Source organism: Anticarsia gemmatalis, chromosome 25, assembly GCF_050436995.1.
Source record: "Anticarsia gemmatalis isolate Benzon Research Colony breed Stoneville strain chromosome 25, ilAntGemm2 primary, whole genome shotgun sequence".
Lineage (NCBI taxonomy): Eukaryota > Metazoa > Arthropoda > Insecta > Lepidoptera > Erebidae > Anticarsia > Anticarsia gemmatalis.
In genome coordinates, this window is record NC_134769.1 from 8,996,144 (window position 1) to 9,021,464 (window position 25,321).

Here is a 25,321-nt window from a genome sequence, read left to right on the forward strand (position 1 = left end):
CCAATTAATTATTTCTTACGCCCAAATGTTAACAATCTACATAATAAACCAAACAAATGCTAATATTAAAACCTCTCTTTTAATACAATCACACAACAATACAAATGAAAAGTGACCACTCGACATTGTTTGTGCCGTTATTTTAAACATCAATCACGATAATTACGCAAATATGTTCACCCCAGCCGCCAGGCTGACAGCGGGGGTCGGCAGCGAGCTTCTACCGAGGTAGTTGGGGTTCAAAGCGAGTGCTCGGTAACGAGCACATGGAGTGTGCTCAGCCCCCTTCGGCGACGTCGTGAGGATACGACGTAAACAGCGTTTTTGTCTCAAAAGCTAAGTTTATGAGATCGTCTTTATTGTAATCAACTTTGAATAAACTGGAGAAAAAAATTAGAGTTCTGGTTTTAATTGCGAAAATCGCTTATACTTATTTTTTGAACAGTGTCTAATTCTTGTTTTGCTAGTTAGATAAGAACCTCATGACTAAAACACATAAGACTACCTTAGACGCATTTAGGTACTTAATATTTTAATTCACGAAAAACCCTCAACTAATCATAACAATTATTTATATCCGATCACCTACATACATACCTTTATTTGAGCTTGAGGTTTCCATGGACATTTGAAAAGGACGTTCAAATATCTATCTGCATTAGACATAGAACTGTTATCTTTAACCATTTAATTATTTTATTTAGAAAAATGCCTCTCGGACAAAAGCATTGCAGGATAATAAACTAACCACACGAATCAAACAATAGAAATACGACAGTATACTAACGCCTTCTTCCCCGTAAAGGAAACTTCTTAAGGAACAACAGGCTGTTCAAAGATTCCAAACACTTAGTAATTCACGCCGTACAATCGACATTTAACATCCATACTATAACATGATTGATCTCACAATATTTATGAGGAAACAAGTGCTCGAGCGAGTCCCTTTGATCTACACTCTATAACTCTATGGCCTGTACTCACTGTTCTCTCTGTGCGACTGAACGATTGACGCAACGTAGTTTGTGTCCCATCACTAACACTGTATTACGAGTACTACACTTGAGATTAATAAACGCACTGTTAATTGATGTATTGATCAATAGATCCAAAGAAAAGATAAAATGGATATTTTAAATCTTTGACGAAGAGTTTTTACGAACAGTGTGACGGGTAATGTTGGTGAACGTGAAAATGTACGATACCTAAACAAAATACTTACAGGATATTATTTGAATTGCTGTTCAACTTGATATCCCATTAATTATCTGATTAATATGGCACGATTGAATAAGGTATGTTAGTTACTTTTGAATGCAAGTTTATTTTTAACTTAAATTAAATAATTATTACCTCGGTGTATTATCCATTAATTAAATGGCTGAAAGGATTTTTCAACACCCAACTACCTACAAGACTCAATGACAAACATATTGCCTCCCTTAGAGTCACGATCTCAACCTCAATTAAGCATCTCTTATGAACTTAAAGCAATTAATTTTAAGTTAAACCTAAACGTTAGTTAAATTAATGAAAGAAAAACATTTAATTAAATCACCTGACCCGTCATTGTGTATTAGTTATGCGTCCGCGAGAGGGCGCTGAGCGGTGTTTATTGTTCCTGCTTGTGAGAAGAAAGCCCTCACCTGGCTCGTTTGCATGTCAAAGACTGAAGGCTCGGGATTTATGTCAGTTATTGTAATTTCATGCATTATACATGAGAGGAGGCGCAAGAGGTAGTATTTACTTTGAAAGTACTCCAGTTGGAACGTTTTTAGAATGGTTTGATCTTATTTTTAGGTTCTACATAGTGTTTTATCTTATTTAAAAACAAATACAAGAAAAAATAAACATTAAAATTTTTTTTCTTTGCCTGCCTTCCATTGTGTAGAGTGTGGGTATTATAATAAGGAAATGCCTAAGTATCTATTTTATATTTAAGAATCCCTTAACGTACCTAAAACATTATGAAGCTGGTTCGTTTAGTAGCCACGTTCCCTTTTTATTACTAGGTACAGATTTGTCACTACGTCCTACTTTATTTAAGCTGAATACAGGACTACCTAACTCGGTACACGCACGTCTATCACATCTTCAAATCGCTATTAATCAACACGCAAGAACATTATATCAAAAACCAACATCAATAACCACAGTGAGTGACAACATCGCGGTACACCCTTAACTCCTTACATTTGGTGCGTGACAAGCAATCAAATAAAAATAATGGCGGCTTCCTGCCTTCCTCACAGGACAGAGTCGATTCAATTAAGTAAATCCTTTAATAAGCAAATAAGCAGAAGTGAGAGCGAGGAGATCAAAGCCCTCTCGATGGCACTCCGCGACCCTCCCTAATACGAGTGAGTGCAACTCGATGTGACTCCACGTCGCGGTGATAGTGGAGATTTGATATCTGACCTCATATATGATAAGATTTTTGGGAGATAAAAGTTCTAATGTCTATATGAAATTGGTGAACCTGAAAAATTATTCGTGTCGCAGTAAAAGTGATTCTTACTTATTCTCATGACAAAACATGGACGTCTCATTAATAAATTGAGATCTTAAACAAACCAAATCATTATTATTGAAAAACTACTTTAAGACGGCGCAATATTGGCGACGGTGGGCAAGCAGTAGGTATGTAAAAGTGTCCCATGGGCCATGCATAAATAAAGTGCTGAACCAGAAATATGTAGGTAGTTGGGTGGTTGTTCGTTATGTCCAAATTCAAATACCTATCTTTACGACAAATAAGTACATAACCTTCTGAGTACCTATAGCTTTCCTTTTAAAAACTAAAACAAGCAAAGGACTTAATTTTTATTTTAAATTAACAAATTACTTACACGTCGTGTTCTCGCTAGACATATCTTAGCAGTCAAGTACATCAGCATATCTCCATCAGATGTCTTTGGGCGGCGGCTGCCATCGAGCCACTCACCTCCCTCCCCCACCCTCGCCGTCTCGCCCCCGCCCCCTATCGCCGGCTAATCGAGATATGATCACGCTTTCAAAGCGATAACTACACAGATATGGCGGTAATGTAATGTCGAGTAATGGATGATGAATATCGACCGGAGTGAAGAGCTGTCTATGTTAAATTCTTAACAAGTAAACCTGCATTTATGCTCATAACTATTGTAAGTTGACTAAAACGCTTTTTGTAAAATACGTCCATACATAAAATCACCTTTTTCCCATAGGGGTAGGCAGAGACCAGAGAACGCCACTTGGTACGATCCTTACAAACTTCCCTTGCCTCATTCACATTCATAAATCTTGTCAGACAGGACAGAAATAATGAATATTAGGTATGTCAGTAGGTAGTAAGTTTCGCTTAGCCGTTAATTATTAAACTCCTATTTACCAAATTAAATCAGGGCCTGGGAGAAATGCAACACTAAACGCAGACGGAATACAGGGAAAAATAAAGCAAGAATGACTTCATTGAGTAAGTAAGTTACAATTAGGTAAGTTAATCAAGGAACCTAAAAAATGTAATGGCAAACACAATAGTATATCAGCCTAGCCTTTATTCTATGTTGGAATCGGCTTCCAGTCTCAACGGATGCAGCTGGATATCAGCTTAAAATTTACAAACGACAAGTAGCGACATCTTTCTCAAATAGATCTCAATTTTACGAACTTCAGGGGCAAGGCTAGGGGTGTACCTCGAACAGGTAGCAACCCTAATCCCCTCAAACGAATAGATACTAACGTGCATTCACAGATGGCGCCACTTAAAATTGTGTTACAGAATGATGTCCAGTACCTTTGCAGATTTGCAGGCCTTCAGAATATAACAAAATTATAACAAACTCTGAATGTTGCCTGAAACCGAAATCATGTAAAATGGTTGTTTATAGGCCAGTGACGACGTGTGGACAAGTTCAGTGTTTTAAAAATACCTTAGCACATCAAGCCTAAAATTATTGATTTGTCAAAAAATTATCAACGACTCGTGATTCAACAGACTAGACACACCCCACAACTGAGACCATTTGGTTTAATTTGACTAAAAGTACCTAACATCCTTATATTCAATGACATAAACGCACTCCTCAGTTCATGATAGGCAGCACACCTACTAAGTTTTGGTTTCTAATATACTTCAATGATAGGATTGTGAACCAGGTAACATCTTACTTTACCCTTTATGGTTACATTCTACATTATTATGTTTAAATCTAGTTACAACCCTATTTGAAGGTTCTATTAACTTTAACCGGTCTGTAGCCGGTAAGAGAATAGCGGCAGAAAGCGGGGCTACAGGAATAATAAAGTAAAAGTCAGTTATTTTTGTAATTTCTTTATTTTTTCACCATTTATCGTAAAACTTTCCTACGGCACACCGCGCGTCGCAGTCGCGCACCAATATTCCGCCTTGTGTATGTCGAGCGATTCCCTCGCCGGGCGGCGCGGCGGCGCGGCGTGACGTCACGCGCGACATGAGGCGACATGCGGCACGACACGCCGCGCCGCCGCGCCGCGACACGCGTCACTCACGTCACGACGGCTGACACTACTGACTGCACAACACGTCCACACAGGACGCAACGTGCCACCATTACAATACCACAATGTACCACGCTGTACTACACTGTACCGCGCGTCTCACAGCGTCACGTGCACGTGTTGCGCTCACAAACAGAACTAAGACATGGACAGTTTGACAAAAACAATTTCATAACAATTTCCATTGCTTATACAAAATAAATAGGCGATAATTTCAGTTTTAAAATAGAAATAATATGATATCCATCGTAAGTACACTCAAGCACCATCTATCCGCAGTTTGACTGCCAATCTCACACGTTCGATATTCCCCCCCCGCGCCGCGGTGTCGGCACCACATTGCTAGGCAATCGTTCCGGGGTGCCCCGCGGCGCAGAGTCCCAGACCGTTCCGTACATACATATCAATATATAAACCAATGTTACAGACACTGCTCTTATCCATCGAATTTTGAATTTACTTCTATTGCCAGTTTACTGACATACAAAATTACAAGCATTAATTTTACACATTAAAATTCGATCGGGAGATCTGTCAATGTTCCAAACATTTTTACACCAAATTTAGTGTCAAACAATAGAAAAATAACAAGTATATAAAATACTAGTATAATAATAAACCTATAGGAAGTTACACATCACACTATACAATCTTTGGATACAAAATCTCTCCGGCGCCGTCCCCGCGCGCACTGCGCCGGGCGCGGTTCTCCGCGGCGCGAGCGCAGTGCTCGCGGGGGGCGCCTCGCCGCGCCGGTGGCGACACCGCACCGGGGCGCGGGCGGCGCCGGCGCGGCGACACACATCAAACCAGTCTCAAGAAGCGAGCCGTGTCATACACGAATTGAGAAAATTTAGACATTATGAAAAAAAATTCAAAAAAATTTTTATCCTCATCACATGAGCCATGTCAGTCCCACGGTTACACACGTTACGATATCCGCATTACCGACTAATCCGTTGCATATTGGGTGTCCCTGTCCATTCATATGAGATGATTCGTTCATCCGCCAACATGGGATGTAGTAAGTAAACACGAACAAGCAAATAATAGTACGAGTAACAACGTTAGTCCGTCGGAGTGGAGCGGTATCGTCCGTGTCGCCGGCCGCAGCCCCACGGCGCCTGCTCTTCATACACAACACCCAATATGCCGTCACCACTAACCCTAACATTTATATTGCCGACTAATTTTTACAACTTAGCTTCATTCGCGATCGCGGTCGCGTTTATTAGCGGCGCGGGAGCTCGCGCGCCCGCACGCAGCGTGCACGAGCGCGCGCGCGCCCGCGACAAGTGCAAACCTATCTAGACAACGCCCTGTCGCTCGGTATCCTACGGAACACAGTAAGTATCCATCATTCTCTCCCTAAGAAAAACATTGACACCCGGCGGCCGACGCGTCCAAACACCCGCCTCATCGAGCACGCGCAGCGGCGCCGAGCCGCCGAGCCGACGAGCGAGCGCGTCTACATTTGAACGACACCGAACCACCGAATGTATCGATACTATACATAAAATATTAGGACAATTATGTTGAAATTGTTATTTTTCATTTTTAAGTCTACAAATCATTTACCATTATTAAATATAAACTACAATCGATTGGCAGTATCATTTTTTACTTCCACCTTCTCCTCATGATATCTTAGCTCGTGTCGCTCGTGACGTGTCGCGACCACTCTCAGTCGAGCTCATGTCGCCGTCGCAGCGCCGCGCGCACCCCGCGACTGTCGCGCACTGCACACGTACACACACACGCACACGTGTCGTGTCGCTCGCGTCTCGCGGCGACTAGTCGCAGGGTGCGCGCGCCGCCTAGCGGGCGGGCGACCAAACTTTAGCTCTCTTATCATACCATCCGCTAGTGGTATGTGTGCGGCGCACCGCGCACCTACAACTGGCGGGCCACACTTATCGTACGAGAAAACTGAAATGATACGATGTCGCCGTCCGCCGCGGGGACGATACGGCGACGTGAAACTGAAGCCGTCTCCTCGTCATGGACGTAAATACAAAGGGTACCCTAATACATACATGTGATGAATGCGCGCGCGTCATCACAACAAACGTGTTGCGTGTTATGGCACGTCTAAGCGTACGTGTCGCGTACGTGTCGCATACGTGGCGCGCACTATCGGCACTATGTCTACAAGTCCTGCCGCTCGCCGTGATCCCTTCAACCGTGTACACTAACCGCCTCCGTGGAGCCCGTCCCGACGCCGTGTGCTCACTCGACCGCCCAAATGATAACACGTACCAACTAAATCCACAATATGCACTTGCAAACCTATCCTGTATTACTTCGTCAATCGTCAATACCGCCGAGTACTTTGTGTTGAATACGACCGCTATTTCATACTATTACAATATTTTTTCATCTTTTATTTCAATCTCAGGTACTGTGGTATTGCTTACATGTAATTATAAAATGATTTATTTGTACATTGGCGGTGTAAGGCGGTGGTCGGTGACCGCGCGCCTCTACTGCGTGTACGGGGACAGTAAAACAATCAATGGTGTGTCACAGTGTAGTCTCTAGTCGCTGTAGTCGCTGTAGTCGCACTAGTCGCAGTAAAACAAACGGTTCGATGACTCCCAACATCAAACCTAACGATAAATTATCTTTTAGCAAAACATCAATTAATATCAGAAATATAATTAAAACTAACGTACTATTATAACTCTGATTTTTTTTTTAATTTTAAAGTTTAGCTGTTTGAATCGTTCCGTATCTATAGTGACCTAGTTAACACGTAGATGGCGCGGGGCGGCGCGGGGGGCGCCGGGGGCGCGGCGCGGCCGGGGCGAGCGCCCGCGCCGCGGCCCCGGTGCAGTCGCGTATAATGAATATTATAATAATTGACTATCACTTCAGACTGCACACGCGAACTATCCAAACTCTTGACCGAACATAGCAGACGAACACGACAGCGCACGTACGTGGCACGATCGCTACCTACTGCACTACAGCGGAGTGTAGCAGCGAACAGAGTGTAGGAGGACGAGAGCCGGGCCCTGGCGCGCGAGACATGTGACACGAAACAATTCACAACACTTGTCTGCCTCCACGCGAACAGACACGCCTTTTGAAGGCGCCCAGTTGCTCACAACAAGATATATCTAACACACATTTAGAATTTATCGAGGATTTGCTTCTTAAGCAGAAGTAACAATTAGTGGAATAGAGAGAGAGATCGGAGAGCGATCGTGCACGTACGCCACTGTCACCTTAATAAACCTAAGTAGTAATGACTGAGAAGCAGGGGACGAGGGGCGGACAGAGGGGAGGCATGGGGATGTATGGGGGGTGTATAGAGGGCGTACAGAGGGTGGGGGTGGCGAGAGCGCGGGGGGCGCGCCGCGCGATGTATCACAGGGGGCAGCACTGACACTCGGCCGCTCTGCCGACGAGAAACTCACGCGATAGCTAGCTCCACAACAATTAACTATTTTATCATTAGATATAATCTCCATTATACATATAGCATTAAATTTAATTATATTTTTTTATTGACTGAACGCCGAAGCGTATATAATCACCTCTTTTTAATTCAATGTCTAAATATAAACTCTGTAGATCTTAAACGACTATGGAACTAAAATTACATTTTGTACCATAAAGTTGTTTTGTTTTAAAATTAAGCCACTAGTCGCGGGGCGGGGCCAGTGGCGGCCCCGCCCCGCGCGCCCTGCGGGCCGGCGCCTGCGCCGCGGTCACGTCGCGGTCGCCAGCGGTCGCCGGCGGTCGCAAGCCGTGGCCGGGCGCAGGCACCGGCGCGCACAATCAGATCTGTACTCACAGGAAGTGCGCGGGCCCCCCGCGCCGTGACGTCACGCCCCGCGATATATCCTAACTTACGTTACTGACGGCACCGCGCCGCCCCCGCTGCCGTCTTTATATTTCTATATTTTATTCGTATAGAGAAGTGATTTTTTTATATAGGTATTTTTTTATTTTTTTCTTTCTATATGTAACACATTATCGGACGCCACCAACTTATGTCACACTATATAGATAATGGTCTCCAGAAGAAAATGTACTGTAAATTAACCTACGCAGAGCGAGCGCGGGCCCGCGGCCGCGGCGCCGACTGCCCGGCCGCGGGCCGCGCCCTACTATCGCTATGTCACTTACACGGTGAAGTACGCTATGTAAGACGACGGCCTCCGTCAGCGCTCACTCACAGCGCGAGCACTAAACACTTACTCGTACAGACAGAAACGATTACTATTATATTCGTAGAGCGCTAACGCTCGGTTCACTCGTGGCGAAGCTGTTTCCCTATTACGATGGCATTTGTAACTTAATTTTACAATACATATGAAAAATATACAATTATTGTTCAAGTACAATACATATTTATTATATAATAGGAGGCGGGGGTGTGGGCGGTGCTGCGGTGGCGCCGGGACACTTAACGTTACACTATGTTCAATTCATTAATACGAGAAACATGGCTACCACATAACGAGATGACGAGATGACGTCACGGCGCTGAGCCCACACCCCCGCCCCGCCTCCGTCGCACATAGTCGACAATTCAGTCAATGACGTTGCAGTTACAGAGCGCACTTATAAACAAACGTACATACGTACTTTATTATACATATTTCATTATTTAGACGCACATTGAAATTAAAAACAAGAATTGTGATGTTTCCCGACTTCGACGTTACATTCAACATGCGCTTACATTCACGTCACTGTTGTGACGTCATCACAGTAGTCATGTTACAATAGCGTCCAGTATTACACACTGAACATACAAACGATCGACATAAATGTTTTATGAAACGGGAAAATATTTAAAAACAAGAATATTTCGTCGTATTGTTAGTTAAAATGGCGGCACATAGATCGATAGAACTTCAATAAAAATAATTTCATAAAACACTTAGGTCGCAAATTAATGACAATAAAAACTTAATTTTTAGTTAAAAGTACGTAATTAGGGCACAGATAAAACATAGTTGTGTACTTGATAAAGTTAACAATTTCGGTGTTCAATATTTCATACAAACATTGTATGTGCGTAACAGTCTTCGGTAACATCTTGTAGACAATGTCACCATTGAATTAGTTGCACAAGCACACCCATAAGGCCGAACAACATTGACCGCAACTTTTACAAGATGGGGCTCATAAGACATAAGTTGACATCTGTTTTTGCTTTGAAAGGACTGCAACCTTTGGAAAACTATTTCAATATCATTGATGTTTTATTCGGAGACATTGCCACAAGACTTACCAACGACCACTACATATAATTATAACGACATCGATTGATGCAACGGCTGCCAACGTCGCCGCCAAAAAGCTACCAATAAAGGGTGAAACTCCGGGTGGTGTAGTCGTAATTAAAAAAATATGATAAAACAAAAAAAAATGCATAAATACAAGTGTAAGTGAAAGGCACGCCCGACGCCTGATGTAGTGCTGACCTAATACTACTGCGTCCTGCGCACTCATATACATACGTACATACATATATACACACGCACACACACACGCGACACGCGCCACACACACACGCACACACACTAGAAATATTGATTAAAATTCTTGTGTTGCTATTGATTAAAATGACAATTTGATTGGTTAAAATTGGATGTGTTATATCCCAATACATTATTTTTGCTAAAAAGTTGGTTCAAGATTTGTTATATGGCAACACATGTGTTGTATAGAGGGTGTGGCGAGTAGTGGGCGCGGGTCGGTCGCAACACAGGGTGCTTACATAACCAAACTTAACCTATCCACATGCACCCGGCCGCGTCCGGCACATATAGGCGGAAACAACGATACCAACAACACATTTATACACGTGTCTTTCAAAGATGGCCGCCGGCGAGGCTCACAGTTTTAGAAAAAATAATTTTGAAAAAGTTGCTTCAAGCAATTACAAGCCAATTTTTTATGATCATTATATGACCATCATTTTTAAATTCATATATTTTTTTAAAATGATTGATATTATAGTGATTAAGAACCTCGCCGAGCAACACGTCAACAAAAAATGTTGTTATACCAATTTTATAGCCAATTTTCCTTTTAATTTATACACAAAAAATTTTGACCGTTTAACGTCCAAAAACAATCGAAAATAGCCGATTAAGTTTTACTTCAATTTAGAATCGAATTTGGAACATATAACCCTACATCGAGATATGGACCGCGGCCGCGTCCATCACAAATTACATTTTAAATCCGTCGGATCGTACGACTACGAGTATATCACAGCAGTGCGTCACCTATCTAATGATTCGAGCGAGCCGGCCGCGGGCCCGGCGCGGGAGCGGCGCGACTGCGGCACGACACCGGCACGACGCGCCCGCCTCGAGCCCGGGGCCAGCCTGTAAACACCCGGTGCCTAACGTTACACGGACTCCATCACACACCCGTGCCTGTCGCATCTCAGTGTAAACAGACAAAAAACACTATCATTAAATAATCAATATTAAAAAAAACACATACACCTACGAACTAGATAAGTGGGCATTTTTACTTTTACTTTTTTTAAACAGAATTTTTATTATGTAGTTACATTCGACCGAGCCAGGGATGTACACTATTACCTATTCACCGAATAATACCAAACGGATGTATCGCCTGGCCGCTTAATATCATATAACTTAACAAAAATAATATATGACTTACTGGAATTACAACTCCATCTCGTTACAAACGATCAATCGTTCCGTTACATTCTTGTTATCGTGCGCCGAAAACTATTTACACAAATTAGACAAAAAAACAGAGAAAAAAAGTGATAATTTAAAAATAAAGCTCAAAGCCGTCTAAAGTTAGTAGTATGTCGAAACAAATGTGTGCGGCGCCTCCCGGCTCCGCGCGATCATTTAGATTAAAAGGCCACGAACACGTAAGAGGTGGAGAGCGACGGCCCTCGTCCCTCGCACTCATACCTATCACAATAATAATCATCAACAACAAATAAAATCGTCAAAGTGCAAACATCATTAGTACCATAGTGAGAACTGCGCGCGGCGTCGCGGCGCCGAGTATACATAACTACAATAATCATATCAAATACTATATACACATAATAATAAAGCATCAGGTGACCCGGGGCGGGGGCGGGGGCCGGGCGGAGCCGAGCGGAGGCCGAGCGGAGCCGAGCGGGGCCGAGCGGAGCCGAGCGGAGCCGAGCGGAGACCGGGGGAGGCTCGCGCGGGGGGAGGGCGTCGGCGGCGAGCTCAGTAGAAGGCGCTGCTGCCCTCGCATCAAATCCGGTTCGGCGCGCTGCCCGTGAATGTGTCCTGCAACACGCACTCGCTGTCACCTCACGTACACGCACAAAACATGATACAATACTACAGCATGCAGCAGTACAGGCGGGTCACCAACACCACGTGCACGTATACGTACACAACCCACGTACAAATGTGTGCACGTAACCCTAACACAGTCACCACTGATTCATCTCATTACATACAAACACTCAGCAAAGAATAAAGTTTTTAAGTCATCGTTATGTTTCATAACAATTAAGTAAGAAAGCAATGAATCAGTGGTCACGGTGTATAACAGCACAAGCGAGACGATGCGATGACGATGATAATATAGCTTTAAAATAATAAAATATCAGTTGCGGTAAAACAGGGTGAGTAATTCCACACTATTATGTGATATAGTCACCCTGTAACGTATCTAATACATAGATGTTATGTTTCTAATGAGGACTATGGTTTAGAAATATGTTGGTATCAATGATGTTGGTATTAATGGTGAACGGTTACAATATTATGTATTATTTCTACTTTTCTACATTAGAAAAAAAGATGTTTAAATAACAAATAAAAAGATAAAATGCATAAATACTATTAAAAATATGAACGTTCTAAAACTACATGATGAAATTCAAAAATACATATATTCAAATATACTTGGCCAGTATATGGTAAATGTACGTAAAAAGCACTTATATCGAGTATAATGCAGTGGTGTACGTACTAGGTCTAGCGGGCGCGGCGCGGCGCGGTCGGCGGGCGCGGGCCCGGCGCCGCTGCCCCCCGAGCTGCCCGCGCCTCCCTGCGGCACACGTCATCTGATCATCTCGCCACACACACACACACACACACACACACATTCACATACAGACGTCTAACACGTCTACTACACTTCGTACATATCAAGGGGTAACTAAAACTTGTAATAGATCATTTATACAAACAAGACATGTGTATAAAGCATGCATTGTAATTTGTGTGTTCTATAGAACTTATTTACACATCAGATCATAGGTAGACGGCAGGATAAGTGTGGGTGGACCCCAAGCAATAATGAATGGGAAAATTCAAAACATTTATATTATTAGGGTCAGAATTGGTCGAAAACTGTAGTATAAATAAAATCTAAGAGACTACAGCAGAGGGGCTGGTTTTAAATAAGAATGTTTTAACTAATTTTTGATATATCATCAGGACTTTACGTCAAGATGACAACAGATGAGAAGTAAAAAAGGCTAGTGTGTAAGGGAGTGGGAGAATTGTAAGGACAGATGGTATGGTAGGGACTGATATGAGGTGGGAATTTTGAACAACTTAGTAGAGCACCTTGCATGCAAGGTTTGTGAGGTATAACTACATTTAAAACAATTGCGACTTGGAGGCAGCTGTTTTAATTTGAAAAGACATAGAATTATTCATTGTATTCTAGTTAAATCGCGCATTTCAAAGCTCTCTATAAGTTGTAGGGGTAATGCGGACGGTGCTAGAGTATGTTGTGGGGGGAGGGCGTGTGTCGGTGGAGGGGGTGTATTTACCTGGTGCGAGTCCTGGGGCTGGTGCGCGCGGCACATCTTGTCGCAGTAGTCGGCGAGGATGTCCCGGAAGCGCGTCCAGCACTTCTCGGGCACCGTGATGGCCGTGCGGAAGTTGCTCTTCACCTGCAACGGCGACCATGTACCGCACTACACTTACGTATTACATTGTTCAACCACACCGTTTGTATTATACTAATATAACATATACTTATATTATACATACTTATTGTTAGTAGGGAATAGGAACAAACTACTGAATTTAATAAAAATGGGGTTCTAATTAGTTAGTCAAGGGAACAAGTAGTTAAATATGTTACTTATTTTATTGTTGGATTATAAAGGTATCAAAACAAGCTCTTTTATTCAATGCGTTATTTATAATTACATAAGATCTTACAAATCCAGATTATTACTACATTTTCATTTTAATGTTAGTATTTCAAGGTATTCATGCGTGCACGTATATTAACGTGTACGCAGTTTATACGCACTGGAAACTTTAATAATATTCTTAGTTGTATGTTAGTTAGATATAAATGTTAGTAAAATATCACAGTGCAATATTTACCTCGCTAACTTTCATGTAGATCCCGCGGTTGTTCTGTCCGATGTCGAAGTAGAAGTTCTTGTTATCGACGCGCAAGTGCCGGCCCTCGGGCAGCTCGCCTTTGAAGCTGTAACACACCAACAACCACATATAACCACACGTAACATAGCACAGTGCAAGGAAATATTCAAGAAAATTAAAGATTACTACATTCCTATACACATAGTTGTTAAATTTGTCAAATTACCCCCCATTTGATAGTATAAACTAGTGAATTTCGCGAGTCATACCAGGTGTCCGCCTCAGCCGGGACCCATCTAACGGCGTCAAGAGGCAAGAATCAGAAAAAAAAGAAATCCGTTAAAATCAAGTAACAATTTAAATTTTATCATCCAATAGTTGTATATCATGTATAGGGAGGGGGTGTGTTAACAATATTTTGAGTTGAGTGTCGGGATTCGATACCCAGTTACGTATATCCTTATATCTTAAAATTGCTAACGGCCGGTTCCAAGTAAATTTCATCACGGTGTCTGAATACAGCAAAAGCTTTTTGCTTACATATCTTGATTACTTTTCACCTTTTACACAGCGGCTTGTTGCTATATTCCAACATTATACTATTTCTCAGTAAAACACGCGTACTATCCCAAAAAATCATATTTTTAAAGAGCCTGTTATCTCTGAAAGTTACTGGAACCGGTCGTTCGAAGCTGTCATCAGAATAATGGTTGATTACAATGAAACTACTTCAACCATTATCTTCTGAGTTAGAGCTTAGATAAAGATCGATGAACAATGATAAGTACAAGATGAATAAAAGCTTTTAAAATACGACTTTATCAAGAAACTAAGTCTAAGTTGATCTCAAAATTCACAACACCAATTCCGACATAAACTCAGTTTTATAAACTATACGAGTTTCGCGATAGCGTTACTTTGTTCAACGATCACCCATCCAGTATGTGACAGCGGCATGTGTGTGTTAACCCGCGGGTCATGATAACCTAGTTCGTACATCGAGGGCGTGGATTACAAGCTTGTTTGAACATTGATAGCGATCAGTGTATGTAACTATGTAGCCATTAATGAATTCTGCAATCACTTCCTGCGATAAACTGCGTGAAAGTAGGCCGTATTTACGCAATATCAATCAAAATGTGCGGCCGATAACACAGCGGTGTGCTCTGTCCTTGTCGCACGCGTGGCGCGTCGTGTGTTGCCCTCTCGCTCACACCTATCCTATTAGTGATAGCCTTTAGGCGACGCTAGTTCTAGGTCTTTGGTTTAATCCCTAGGTATCTGTAAGTTTCAGTTATATGTTAGCGGTATTACTAAATCAGCTTTGAACTGTAAATCCAGTATGTAGATTCTGATGTTAATTCGTAAACTTATTGTTATTATATTAACTGACTTCAGTGTTCATGCACCACTTGAAATACGACCATAACTCGTTTATTCTATTTTATTTTAAATTTCTGCACTCGGGTTAACTTTAGCTATGGCAAATCTTGCACTCCTCAACGCACGCGATTTGTATCAAATGGTATATATACAGGGATTAACTAACCTACTGTTAACAATTTATCTTTCACTCATCTGTTTCCCATCTGCCCTACTTTAAATCATTTTATTAAGGTACTGAATACATATAACCGGAATTTAGGCCATATTTTTTTATAGTTACATTTGTCAAAATTACAAATATGAAATCTAGGCGCGACAATAACAAACAGTACGAAATGCATCGCGTACTGAAATAGTCTGTAAGTACAAGTGAATGGCGAGCCCTATCATTAGTCGATGCGTTATTAGTGTATAACTGAAGGAATAGCAAACTGATTGATATAATAGCTAGTTAAAAGTCTTTGTTAAATCGTATATAATTACAGGTTCGTTATGACGTTTCAAATACTATTTCTAAATAGAATATTGAAGTTTGATACCCTATCTTTATTTAGAAAATGCTAATGTTTAAAATTTTACTATAAGATTATCCGTTTCGTTAGATTTCAAAGGTAGAATTCTTTGGCTTTTTGACATTGTTGTTCTAATAGACTAGAGTTTAGATAGCGGTTAATTGTTTACGAACAGTTTCAATAACCTTTCTCTAGATAGGGTCTACGGTAACCTGGTTACCATGCAACATTTGCCATTGCTTTGTTACTAGGCAAAACCTGCTGTTTTAATTAATAGGTATAATTATTAGGTCCAACTATTTATTTTTTTGTTACAGGCATAAAAGATATATTACTAAAATTATTAGCCAACTTTCATACATTTCTAGATTAAGTTCCCTAATGAGCAGGTACCATGACAAACATAGTGCATTCTCCTCTACAAACTGTTTAAAAGAAAGCAAGTATCCTAACACCAGTAATTACTACACAACACCTATAATTTCCTAAACACTCATTTCATTCGTAAATGACACACTAATACCCCGAGTGCTGCACCCTCAGTTAAAAATACCCCCTAGATTACAGAGTGGGGATCAAAGAAGCCCCCTAGCCTATAATTTGCGGGCTGACAATCCGCCGGCCGGCTGTAAAGTGACTAATAATTCAGACACATCGATCGCTGGCAGGGCTGCTCGGTTTCTATAAGTCGTTTACAGGATGTATTGCAAAGTGCATTGCTAATGTAAATCAATGCTTGTATTTTTCTATGAATTTGTAAATTATATACAGAGGTATTTTTTTACATAAAAATAGTTTAGGCCACGCCACTACTAGTGCGTCAGAGGTCTTGGGTTCGATTCCCACACGGAGCAATTATTTGTGTGACACAAATAGTTGTTTTAGGTCTGGTTGTACTTTGTGTCCGTTGTTATTTATTTGTAAACGTAAGTTAATTTTTTTAATTCAAAATTATTAATTTTCTACCTTATGTGTTGATAAAATACGGGCTGCTATTAAGAAATATTCAATTAAAAATAAGAACAGACAAATCGCACATTGCCCTTCCCGGGAATCGAACGGAGGACCTAACGATCAGTCTATAACACTACCGACCACGTCAATCTACATCAAAAACAAATCTTGTAAACATTTCAGACTACCCTACATTCAGACTGTTCCTACCAGCCCTTACACTATCTAATACATTTCGGTTTTGTAAGCCGTATCGAGTGTAAAATGCATTGAATCGATACCGTGCGGTACAGAGGGCCATGTGCTCGGTCGCACGGTAGCGCACTGCACAGTACACAGTGCATAGTGCACGGTACAAGGCGCACGGTACCGGTAATTAGATTAAACGTACAAGATCACTGCGACAGCCTTCAATTATACTAATACTTTATTATATTGTACACAAATAGAAAATATTATAAGGTCGTGTTATAGTTTTGCAATGTCACTTCGAAAACGGAATAACAGTTATTTTATGATAATCTGAAACATATAACTACCACGACCATTATACCCAAAGGTGTAGACAGAGGAATACATACTGTATATAGCTATCACGCATGTTAGTCCTATAGGTGCCAGCAGAGGTGAATAAAAAAACACCCGCGTTTCGCCATTTCCAGTGTTAGTCCCAATAGGGAGCGAGTCTATTGTGGTATACGGGGCACATAACCAAACTCCTAGCTGCTATTCAGAAAATTATAACATGGATTACAAAAGACTAATAATATCGGAATCGAACCACCGATCTCGAGATAAACAGTCGCATACAGCCACACTACCGACCGCGCCACAAAGACAACTATATCACTATGTATAAATATTCAAGTGACACTCAATATTAAGTAATGCTTTAAGTTATATCTATCGCTATAACACACGTCAAAGTGGCAGCACAGAATTAAGTGTAACTTAAAATTTAGTTACATTTGAGTATTCGACCATATAATAATATATCTTTTAGAAAAACTGATTAAATAAATAATTAATTTTACAAGCTTCAGACTACCGTCATAATTGTTATACTTATCATTTCAAAATAATATTCAACATTAAATAAAAATTACACGACCTAACCTAAAATTTAAACATATCGAAAATTTTATCCACGTTAGTCACTAGTCAGTGCGTAAAAAAACCTAGAAAATGTAATTAAATACAAGTTTACGCTCACAACAGTTACGTTATATTAAGATTCGATAACATATCGTGTGCCGCTACTATCGGTGCTATTTGTAATGCGTGCCGCATATTTGCATTATACCTCTATGTTCAACAAAGAAACAATAAGATTGTTCATACGTTTAAGAATTTTATAGAAATTTATCGTTTTTAAGACAGAGTTTATATTATTTTTAGTGACAGTCGTATGTATTTAACATATTTTTATTTTATATGTATTATTACTTCTGGTTTAAACTGGATTTACGTATATGCACATAACTTCGAAAATCGCTGAACGTAATTTTGGATGAAATTTGATCTGGCACCAATATTTCGTAAGAAAGATAGTATCAATTTTGTGGAGTTCAGGTAGGCAGTCGCTCCATGTAAAATACTGATATTTTGCTGCATCCGGTGAGACTGGAAGCCGACTCCAACATAGTTTGGAAGAAAGGCTAGGCTGATAAAGTTAATATCAAGTAGTTAAGCGACTTTCGTAGGTGTATATAAAATCACGCCTTTTCCCAAACGCCTGTAAAGCTCCTCATTAACATAAAACTGAAGATATAGCTTATAATGCATTTGCAGTGCATTTGCCAGTGTTAAATATTGTTAGTATGTCCATGTGGGAGGTGTGTGTGTGTGTGTGTGTGCGTCATGAGTATACACACGCAATAGCATATGTGTGCGTATACTGTATATTACAGCGACGTGTACGCGGCGTCGTATAAAGCGTGTACGTATGAAAGCGTGCACGCATTTACGTATACGCGAGCACGAGCACGAGGTTAGTGCACGCATGATGTCAATATGATCAAGCTTTTAAAATTTTGGCAAACTTTGACTTTAATGTTAACTTTACGCCGATATCACACTGATGATGAACGTAGACGATAGACTTTAATAATTTAAAGTTAATTAATAAATGAATAAATTTTATAATTAAGTTTTATGTAGTGTTGGCCATAATTGGCAGACTAGTTAGTCTATCGTCTGCGTAAACTATTTACTTAGCATTAGTAGCATTAGTCTTACACTGTACATTATTATTACATGAGCGAAAAATCAGTGCAATTTCGGCGCTACAAAATACTCAAAATGATTATTTGAAAATGCAATCAATTAGCAAGTTTCTTTAACAAATGTGTAAAGTTAACATCATGAAAAGTTGCCATTTATTATGGTATGATTACACTTGGATATTTGTGTTTTACATAGCCGTCATACTTTTAACAAACATGAAATATAACCATAAACTAAAAGTTTTTTAAACATTGAACAAAATTATAAAATTTTTCAACAAACACATATAGCCATATGTCAATCAACCATTCAAAAAGTGAGCGTATACGTGCGTGTGCGTGCACGTAGCGCGACATACCCGCCGTCGTCGGTGCCGAAGTCGTCGAGCAGGTCGGTGAGCGCGTCGCGGAACTCGATCATGCCCTGCGCCGGCAGCGCCACCTGCGAGCGGGGCCCGCCGCGCGTGATGGTCTGCGACACGCGCAGGAAGCGCCCGCGGGAGTTCTCCTTCAGGTCCAGGTAGTACCGCCGGTTGTCCTGCCGACCACAACGCGGGCCTTTAGCAAATGTGAACCGCCCTACTAGCAGCCACATACTTGGCTAACTTATCTATTGTTAACTTACTCAAAACAAACATTATCTATAATTGTAAAGTTACTTCGCTTTCTATGTTACGTTCATCCATGAACCCCACAGCAGGACATAAAGGCTAAAAAAATGGGGACGAATCACAAGTGCTTGAAATTATACATAATTTGTAATTAAAAATATATTTTATTTTAATAATATTAATTTCTTGTACACTAAGTGCTACCTATTTGTAAAAATATGCTATAACATAATTGTCGAGTTGTTATACAGAATTTAAGATGGATCTATTTTCCCTGTTAAGATGAAATTATACTAAAATATGAAACGATATTTTCCTTGTATATTACTTTCCTTATTTAGAGAGTAAATCAGAAAACTCGCTCTTAACATTTGTAGTAAATTAAAGAAATCCCAAAAATGCCTAATCTATACTGAGTATAATTTTGAAGAGGTCTTTTTGTTAATTTAAGTGTACGATCTAATTTCCCGTATTCTATTAGTATGACTATAGTAATTATGTATCTGATTATCTGTTTCAATATAACTTAACTAAACATCGCAGACTTACATTGTCCACAAACCACGGTCGATGCAATTCGATCGAAACGTCGGGTTTACCAATAAGGTAACCTAACCTTTAATTATCTATCGCGTTTTAGACCCGTTGCATTATAATATGACGTTTTACATTGGCTTATTAAAGTTCAAGAGGTTATTAAAACGAGCTTTTAACGAGGCACGAATTACATTATTATAGACTGTGAATTTAAGCTGAATGACAGAATTAAAGGCATATTGTCGTGAAAAAGAGGTATCTTCTTATTTTCAACAACGAACTACAACGCAATTGCACTGAAAATCTTTGGACTTGATACACTTGTAATATCAAAGCAGTTGATGCAATGTCAAACAAAGAGCGGTCGATATGCACTTAATGAGTTTTACTCTTTACTTCACGCTATTGTAGCAAACAAATAAGACTGAAAATCACTTTCAGAGCTTTTCACTACAAACTTATATTCGTCTCGTAAAATAATGTTCATATAATATCCATACTAATATGCGAAAAAATGCATCTACATACATACATAATATCACACCTTTTTCCTATAGGGGTAGGCAGAGACTAAAGAACGTCATTTGCTACGATCCTCACAAACTGACACCTGACCTTTTTCAAGACAAAAACTGTGTCTATCTGTCGATTACATCCTTACCCATATTAATGACATTTGGCATGATAATTGTTGAAGACCTGGGATCAAAACTTTACTTCTCTCGGCTTTAGTGGCCATTTATTCTACTCCTATGGTATAAAACAATACTTAGTTTAAAGTGCAAATGTTCATTGACTTTTGACCGTAAAGAGTTAGTCCGTGACGTGATAACTCGGCTCGTAAACCGTACCGGTCGATAGTGATCGCCGGTGTTGATATTTTAAACTGTACTGTACATTACTGTACGTTACTGTACGCTGCTGTACGTTTCATGTACACACGCTACTTGATAAAAGTCATGCGACTCTATATTATTACTTGTTAACCGTATAATGGGGTTGTACTTCCGACTTTTTAGTTCTGAGTTAAAGAGAGAGCAAATGGTAAAATGAGTTGCTTATTTCCCGAATTGTATTGCGAATCAAATCGTCTGATTAAACGTATAAAATAGTCGCTGAAAACCTCACTAGCACTAGTCTAAACCTTTACAAAATTACACCAGCATTTATCTCCTATAGGCTAAGGCTTTGCTGATACCGTTTTTATCTTCTACCTTCTCATGAGCCACTTGTAGACTGTACTGTGGACTGCACTAGAAAAGTGAACGACGATTAAGGTCTGTTGTACAAATGCCTTTTTATCGCCGTGAAAGTCCACAAATAATATAATTCGTTGTCAAGTTACGGACACTGCGGGAGCTTGCAACGTTATTGCATGTCACCTATGCCGTCCGACCGATGTTAATACATATAAATAAAGTTAGGTAAAGCACAGACCTTGAGCATCATTTCTGACTTGAGTTTGCCGTCGTCGGGCACGTTGTCGGGGTTAGGCGGGCCCAGCGACGAGTAGAAGTCGCTGAAGCTGGACAGGTGGTCGCGGAACTCCGCCGCCGTCGACATCGCCAGGAAGATCTGACTGCGCCGCCCGTCTGCACCGATCTATGCAATACAAACACAACATATAATATACATACAAAACGTCACGCCTGTGACACCCAGTAGGAAGGAATACACACATGTTTCACCATTAAAATGTTAGGCCCATGTGACAGGGAGCCAGCCGACTCTTAAATTAATAAAATAACGACTAATTTTTATGTTTTCTACTTGCCTCAAAAAAAAGAAAGTTACTTGTTTTCACTAACTTTGTCCAAAAAGTAATAATTGTGTTAACGTCATAGTACTGTACCGCGATTCTGTACAACTATCGAGTATCGACTACCAACTCGCTATCGAAAAATTTTGTATGAAAAATTGATCAGCGCCCCTAGCGGATTTTTGCAAGTACTATGTTCTTCAATGCCGCCATTTTCCACCAAACATTAAAATAAAATAAAATTAAATAAATTATTTTTTTTTGCTGGAGCGCACTTAGGGGCAATTCGAAATAAAATATTCTTTCCATTTTTAATTTTAATAAATTATTTAAATATTCTATATTAGATAATTTTAGGAAGACGATACCAAGTAGGCTGAAAAGGTATTGTCTCCTTTGCCTGCTTCAACGTAGAAAAAAAAAGACGCTGATTCTTTTTTTGTGTTGATAATGTTTCGTTGAACAACATTAATTATGATATTTTTATATTATTCATTTATTTTTACTAATACCGTTTAAAGTAGACTTTAATTATTATTTATGAGAATAATACCTTTCATGATTATTTTTTATCCACTATATAATATATTTAAAATAAATTTATAAACAATTATTACCAATAAAATTTTATTTAAAGAAAAAAATTTCAGAACGAATCTTTTTCTCACTTTAAATGTCAAGTTTTCGATACTCGATAGGTCGCGATTCTCTGCCGGATTGCTGCCGGTTTCCTAACGAGTAGCTCGATAGTAATGTATAGTATTCGATAGCGCGACGTTAGTATCGAATGTACAGAATCGAGGTACTGTAAGTAATATAAATTACCAATTATATAGCCTACCACTAATTTTAATACAACGCCATTTAAAGATTACGCAAGATAGTTGGACAACAAGATAATGAAATAGCAATATAAAACAATTTGAACACGAGGAACACGCAAATATATCGAGATCTATATTTAGAACATCTATTTATACCACTGACTTATTTATATATTCATTTATACTTAAAAGTTTTTGTTCAATAAAAGCCTATCACAAAAAATTATATTGGTACAATCGCGCGTTAAACTTTGTATGAACAATATAAAAGTGACTTCTATCAATGAGAACGTAAAATTATCGCGATTTCAAACTTATACTACAACAATGGTATGACTGCCTCCGTGGCGCAATGGTTTAGGTCACCACACCGCTACCATTGCATCGAGAGGTCGTGGATTCGATTCCCACACGGAGCAATTATTTATGCGATTCACAAATGAGCTGTTTCGGGTCTGGTTGTACTTTGTGTCCGTTGTTTGTTTGGTCAAAGTCCCCGCAACACAAGAGCAATCCTTAGTGAGTTGTCTTTAAAAAGAAGAAAATTGGTATTACGTCAATTCAATTATAGTAACAATGTGACAATTGTTTTAGTACTGGGAGTAAGTTTAAAAGGACTTTGTACACATAGTTTTGCTTATGACTGTACATAAAATATTATTGACAAATGTATGTTTTTATAACCACAAATCTTATAAGCATATTAAGCAAAGCTTTTTATTATAGCATGTAAAACGGGGAACTTATACAAACAGGTTCTTCAGTTTTCCATCACAAATCTGGTATAGTGCTATGTCGGAGTTAAAGGCTGCTATGTCATGATAATATTGGTATTAGACATAACTGAGTGCTTTCGACTATCACAAAACTTCTGTAATAATAACCTATGACATCGTTCTAGCCAGCCTTAGTAGGCTAATCTCTAGAACGTCTGAAATCTTAACTGAGATCAACTTTCATAGTACCCTCTGAAGCACAGAGACACTGTACAAATACTACTATACGGCCACACATTTGTGGAATCTTTCAAAGCGTACAACTATGAACGCACATACCAGATAACAATTCAAAGGAAAAAAAACATCATAAATCAGTTTCTAACATTTGAAAGTTCCACCGATTCCATTACAAAGTATTAACACAGAATGTACCGCCTAATTTCTCTCGTGTCGTGCTAGGAATGTTTCAAATTATCGCACACCCATCCATCACATACCGCGCGGACACTTGTGCTTTCTACCGTTTTTGTTACAAGCATGTTGCGACGATCGTGCGAGTGTTCAAGACGATGATTAATTTATCACCTCAGTGCGTGATTGTCACGTTTGTGAAACCACTTACGTCTAATTTAATCGTTAATTATTTTTTTAATGCAAATACACTTGTTATTTTTGTTTGTATTGTGTTGTAAAACACAGTAGTAATATCATTAATTCAGTATAAACTGACAGGCTCGTATAAATCAGAGAAAATTGTTTATTATCTTTTCAATTCATATGAGGCGTGTTAAGAACGTTTCATACAATAAAACCGATTTTTTAACACAATATGAAGTTTTCATTAATTAATACCAGCCTTGGTATGTTGGACATTTGCTGGACGAAAAAGTGTATTTTTGTCATACGTTAAGAGATGCTGATCAATATAATATGTAGCCTTTAGTTCTAATGTTAACGCTTCATGGGAAGCGAAAGCTTATACCACTCAACTATCACTGCCGTAACGAAAAATTCATATTAATCAGACTGTGCCAAAGATAACTATGGCAGGGTATAGCACGAATTGCATGGAATTTCTTTTTACACACTAATTTGTAGCACGCGCCAGCTTACTTAGTGAGTCTGAATATAGCAACAAACCGCAGAAGATGAAACAGAAAAAAAAGAGAAATCTTAGGAGAGCGGTGTGGGTGACAGAACAGCAGCTCATCATTTCGTTATCCATGCAGTGGCCTGTTGCTATATTCAGAAAGTCGTACATCTCTGATGTAAAACAAGCCTTATATATTTCGTAACACAATTACAAACAATCCGTAGATACCGGCTTTATCGGTATCGTTACCGCTATCTATGTAATAACTTTACATAATGCGTTATGTAATTATAAATAAATACACGTGATCACTTACATTCATCATATAGGTATAATTTATTAATCATATTACTTTGGCACACTTTGGTTTTAAAGTCTTACAAATAATTACCTACTGAAATAAAATTAATCCCTCAAGAGCGTTATTTGCAACCATTTTTTATGAAGTTTTTATTCATTAAACAATACAAAGATGGGTGCCATAAAATGCTGAAGGAAACCCAAAGTTAATCCATGATTTTACCGAGTGTCTTCTGAAGTAAGCCTAGGTTCTATTTGCTTTCTCCTGCAGCTATTTGTCTTCAATTTGTTCGGTTACACCTATCAAAGATTTCGTTAGTCTTAAGGAGTCGCCTAGCAGGGTCAGGTGTGGAGGAGGAGGTAGACGGAGGGGAGAGGGTGGCTCACCTCTGCGACCTTGATGAATCTGCCGCGGCGGTTCTGCTTCACGTCCAGGTAGAACCGCTTGGACTGGATCTGCAGCATCTTCGTCGCCAACTCCTGCTCCTGTGGCTGCTGACCTGCATACAACATGACACAGCATTAGACAA

The 25,321-nt window shown here is 39.7% G+C and overlaps 1 protein-coding gene across 9 annotated transcripts in view; it reads right to left on the reverse strand.

Annotated features, from left to right (window-relative positions):
* Positions 1–4,296: 4,296 nt before the first annotated feature.
* Positions 4,297–25,321, reverse strand: part of Pur-alpha (Purine-rich binding protein-alpha) — a 43,584-nt gene continuing 22,559 nt past the window's right edge. For 5 of the 9 annotated variants that reach the window (XM_076130884.1, XM_076130886.1, XM_076130887.1 and 2 more), the window contains exons 3-9: positions 25,179–25,291; positions 21,534–21,698; positions 19,308–19,486; positions 13,872–13,977; positions 13,304–13,450; positions 12,493–12,570; positions 4,297–11,798 (exon numbers count right to left, since the gene is read on the reverse strand). In XM_076130884.1, the coding sequence (XP_075986999.1) occupies positions 11,763–11,798; positions 12,493–12,570; positions 13,304–13,450; positions 13,872–13,977; positions 19,308–19,486; positions 21,534–21,698; positions 25,179–25,291 (824 nt within the window). In that variant the 3' untranslated portion in view covers positions 4,297–11,762. The remainder of the gene's footprint in view (positions 11,799–12,492; positions 12,571–13,303; positions 13,451–13,871; positions 13,978–19,307; positions 19,487–21,533; positions 21,699–25,178; positions 25,292–25,321) is intronic. The other 4 variants (XR_012960117.1, XM_076130885.1, XM_076130890.1 and 1 more) reach the window with 4 other exon arrangements.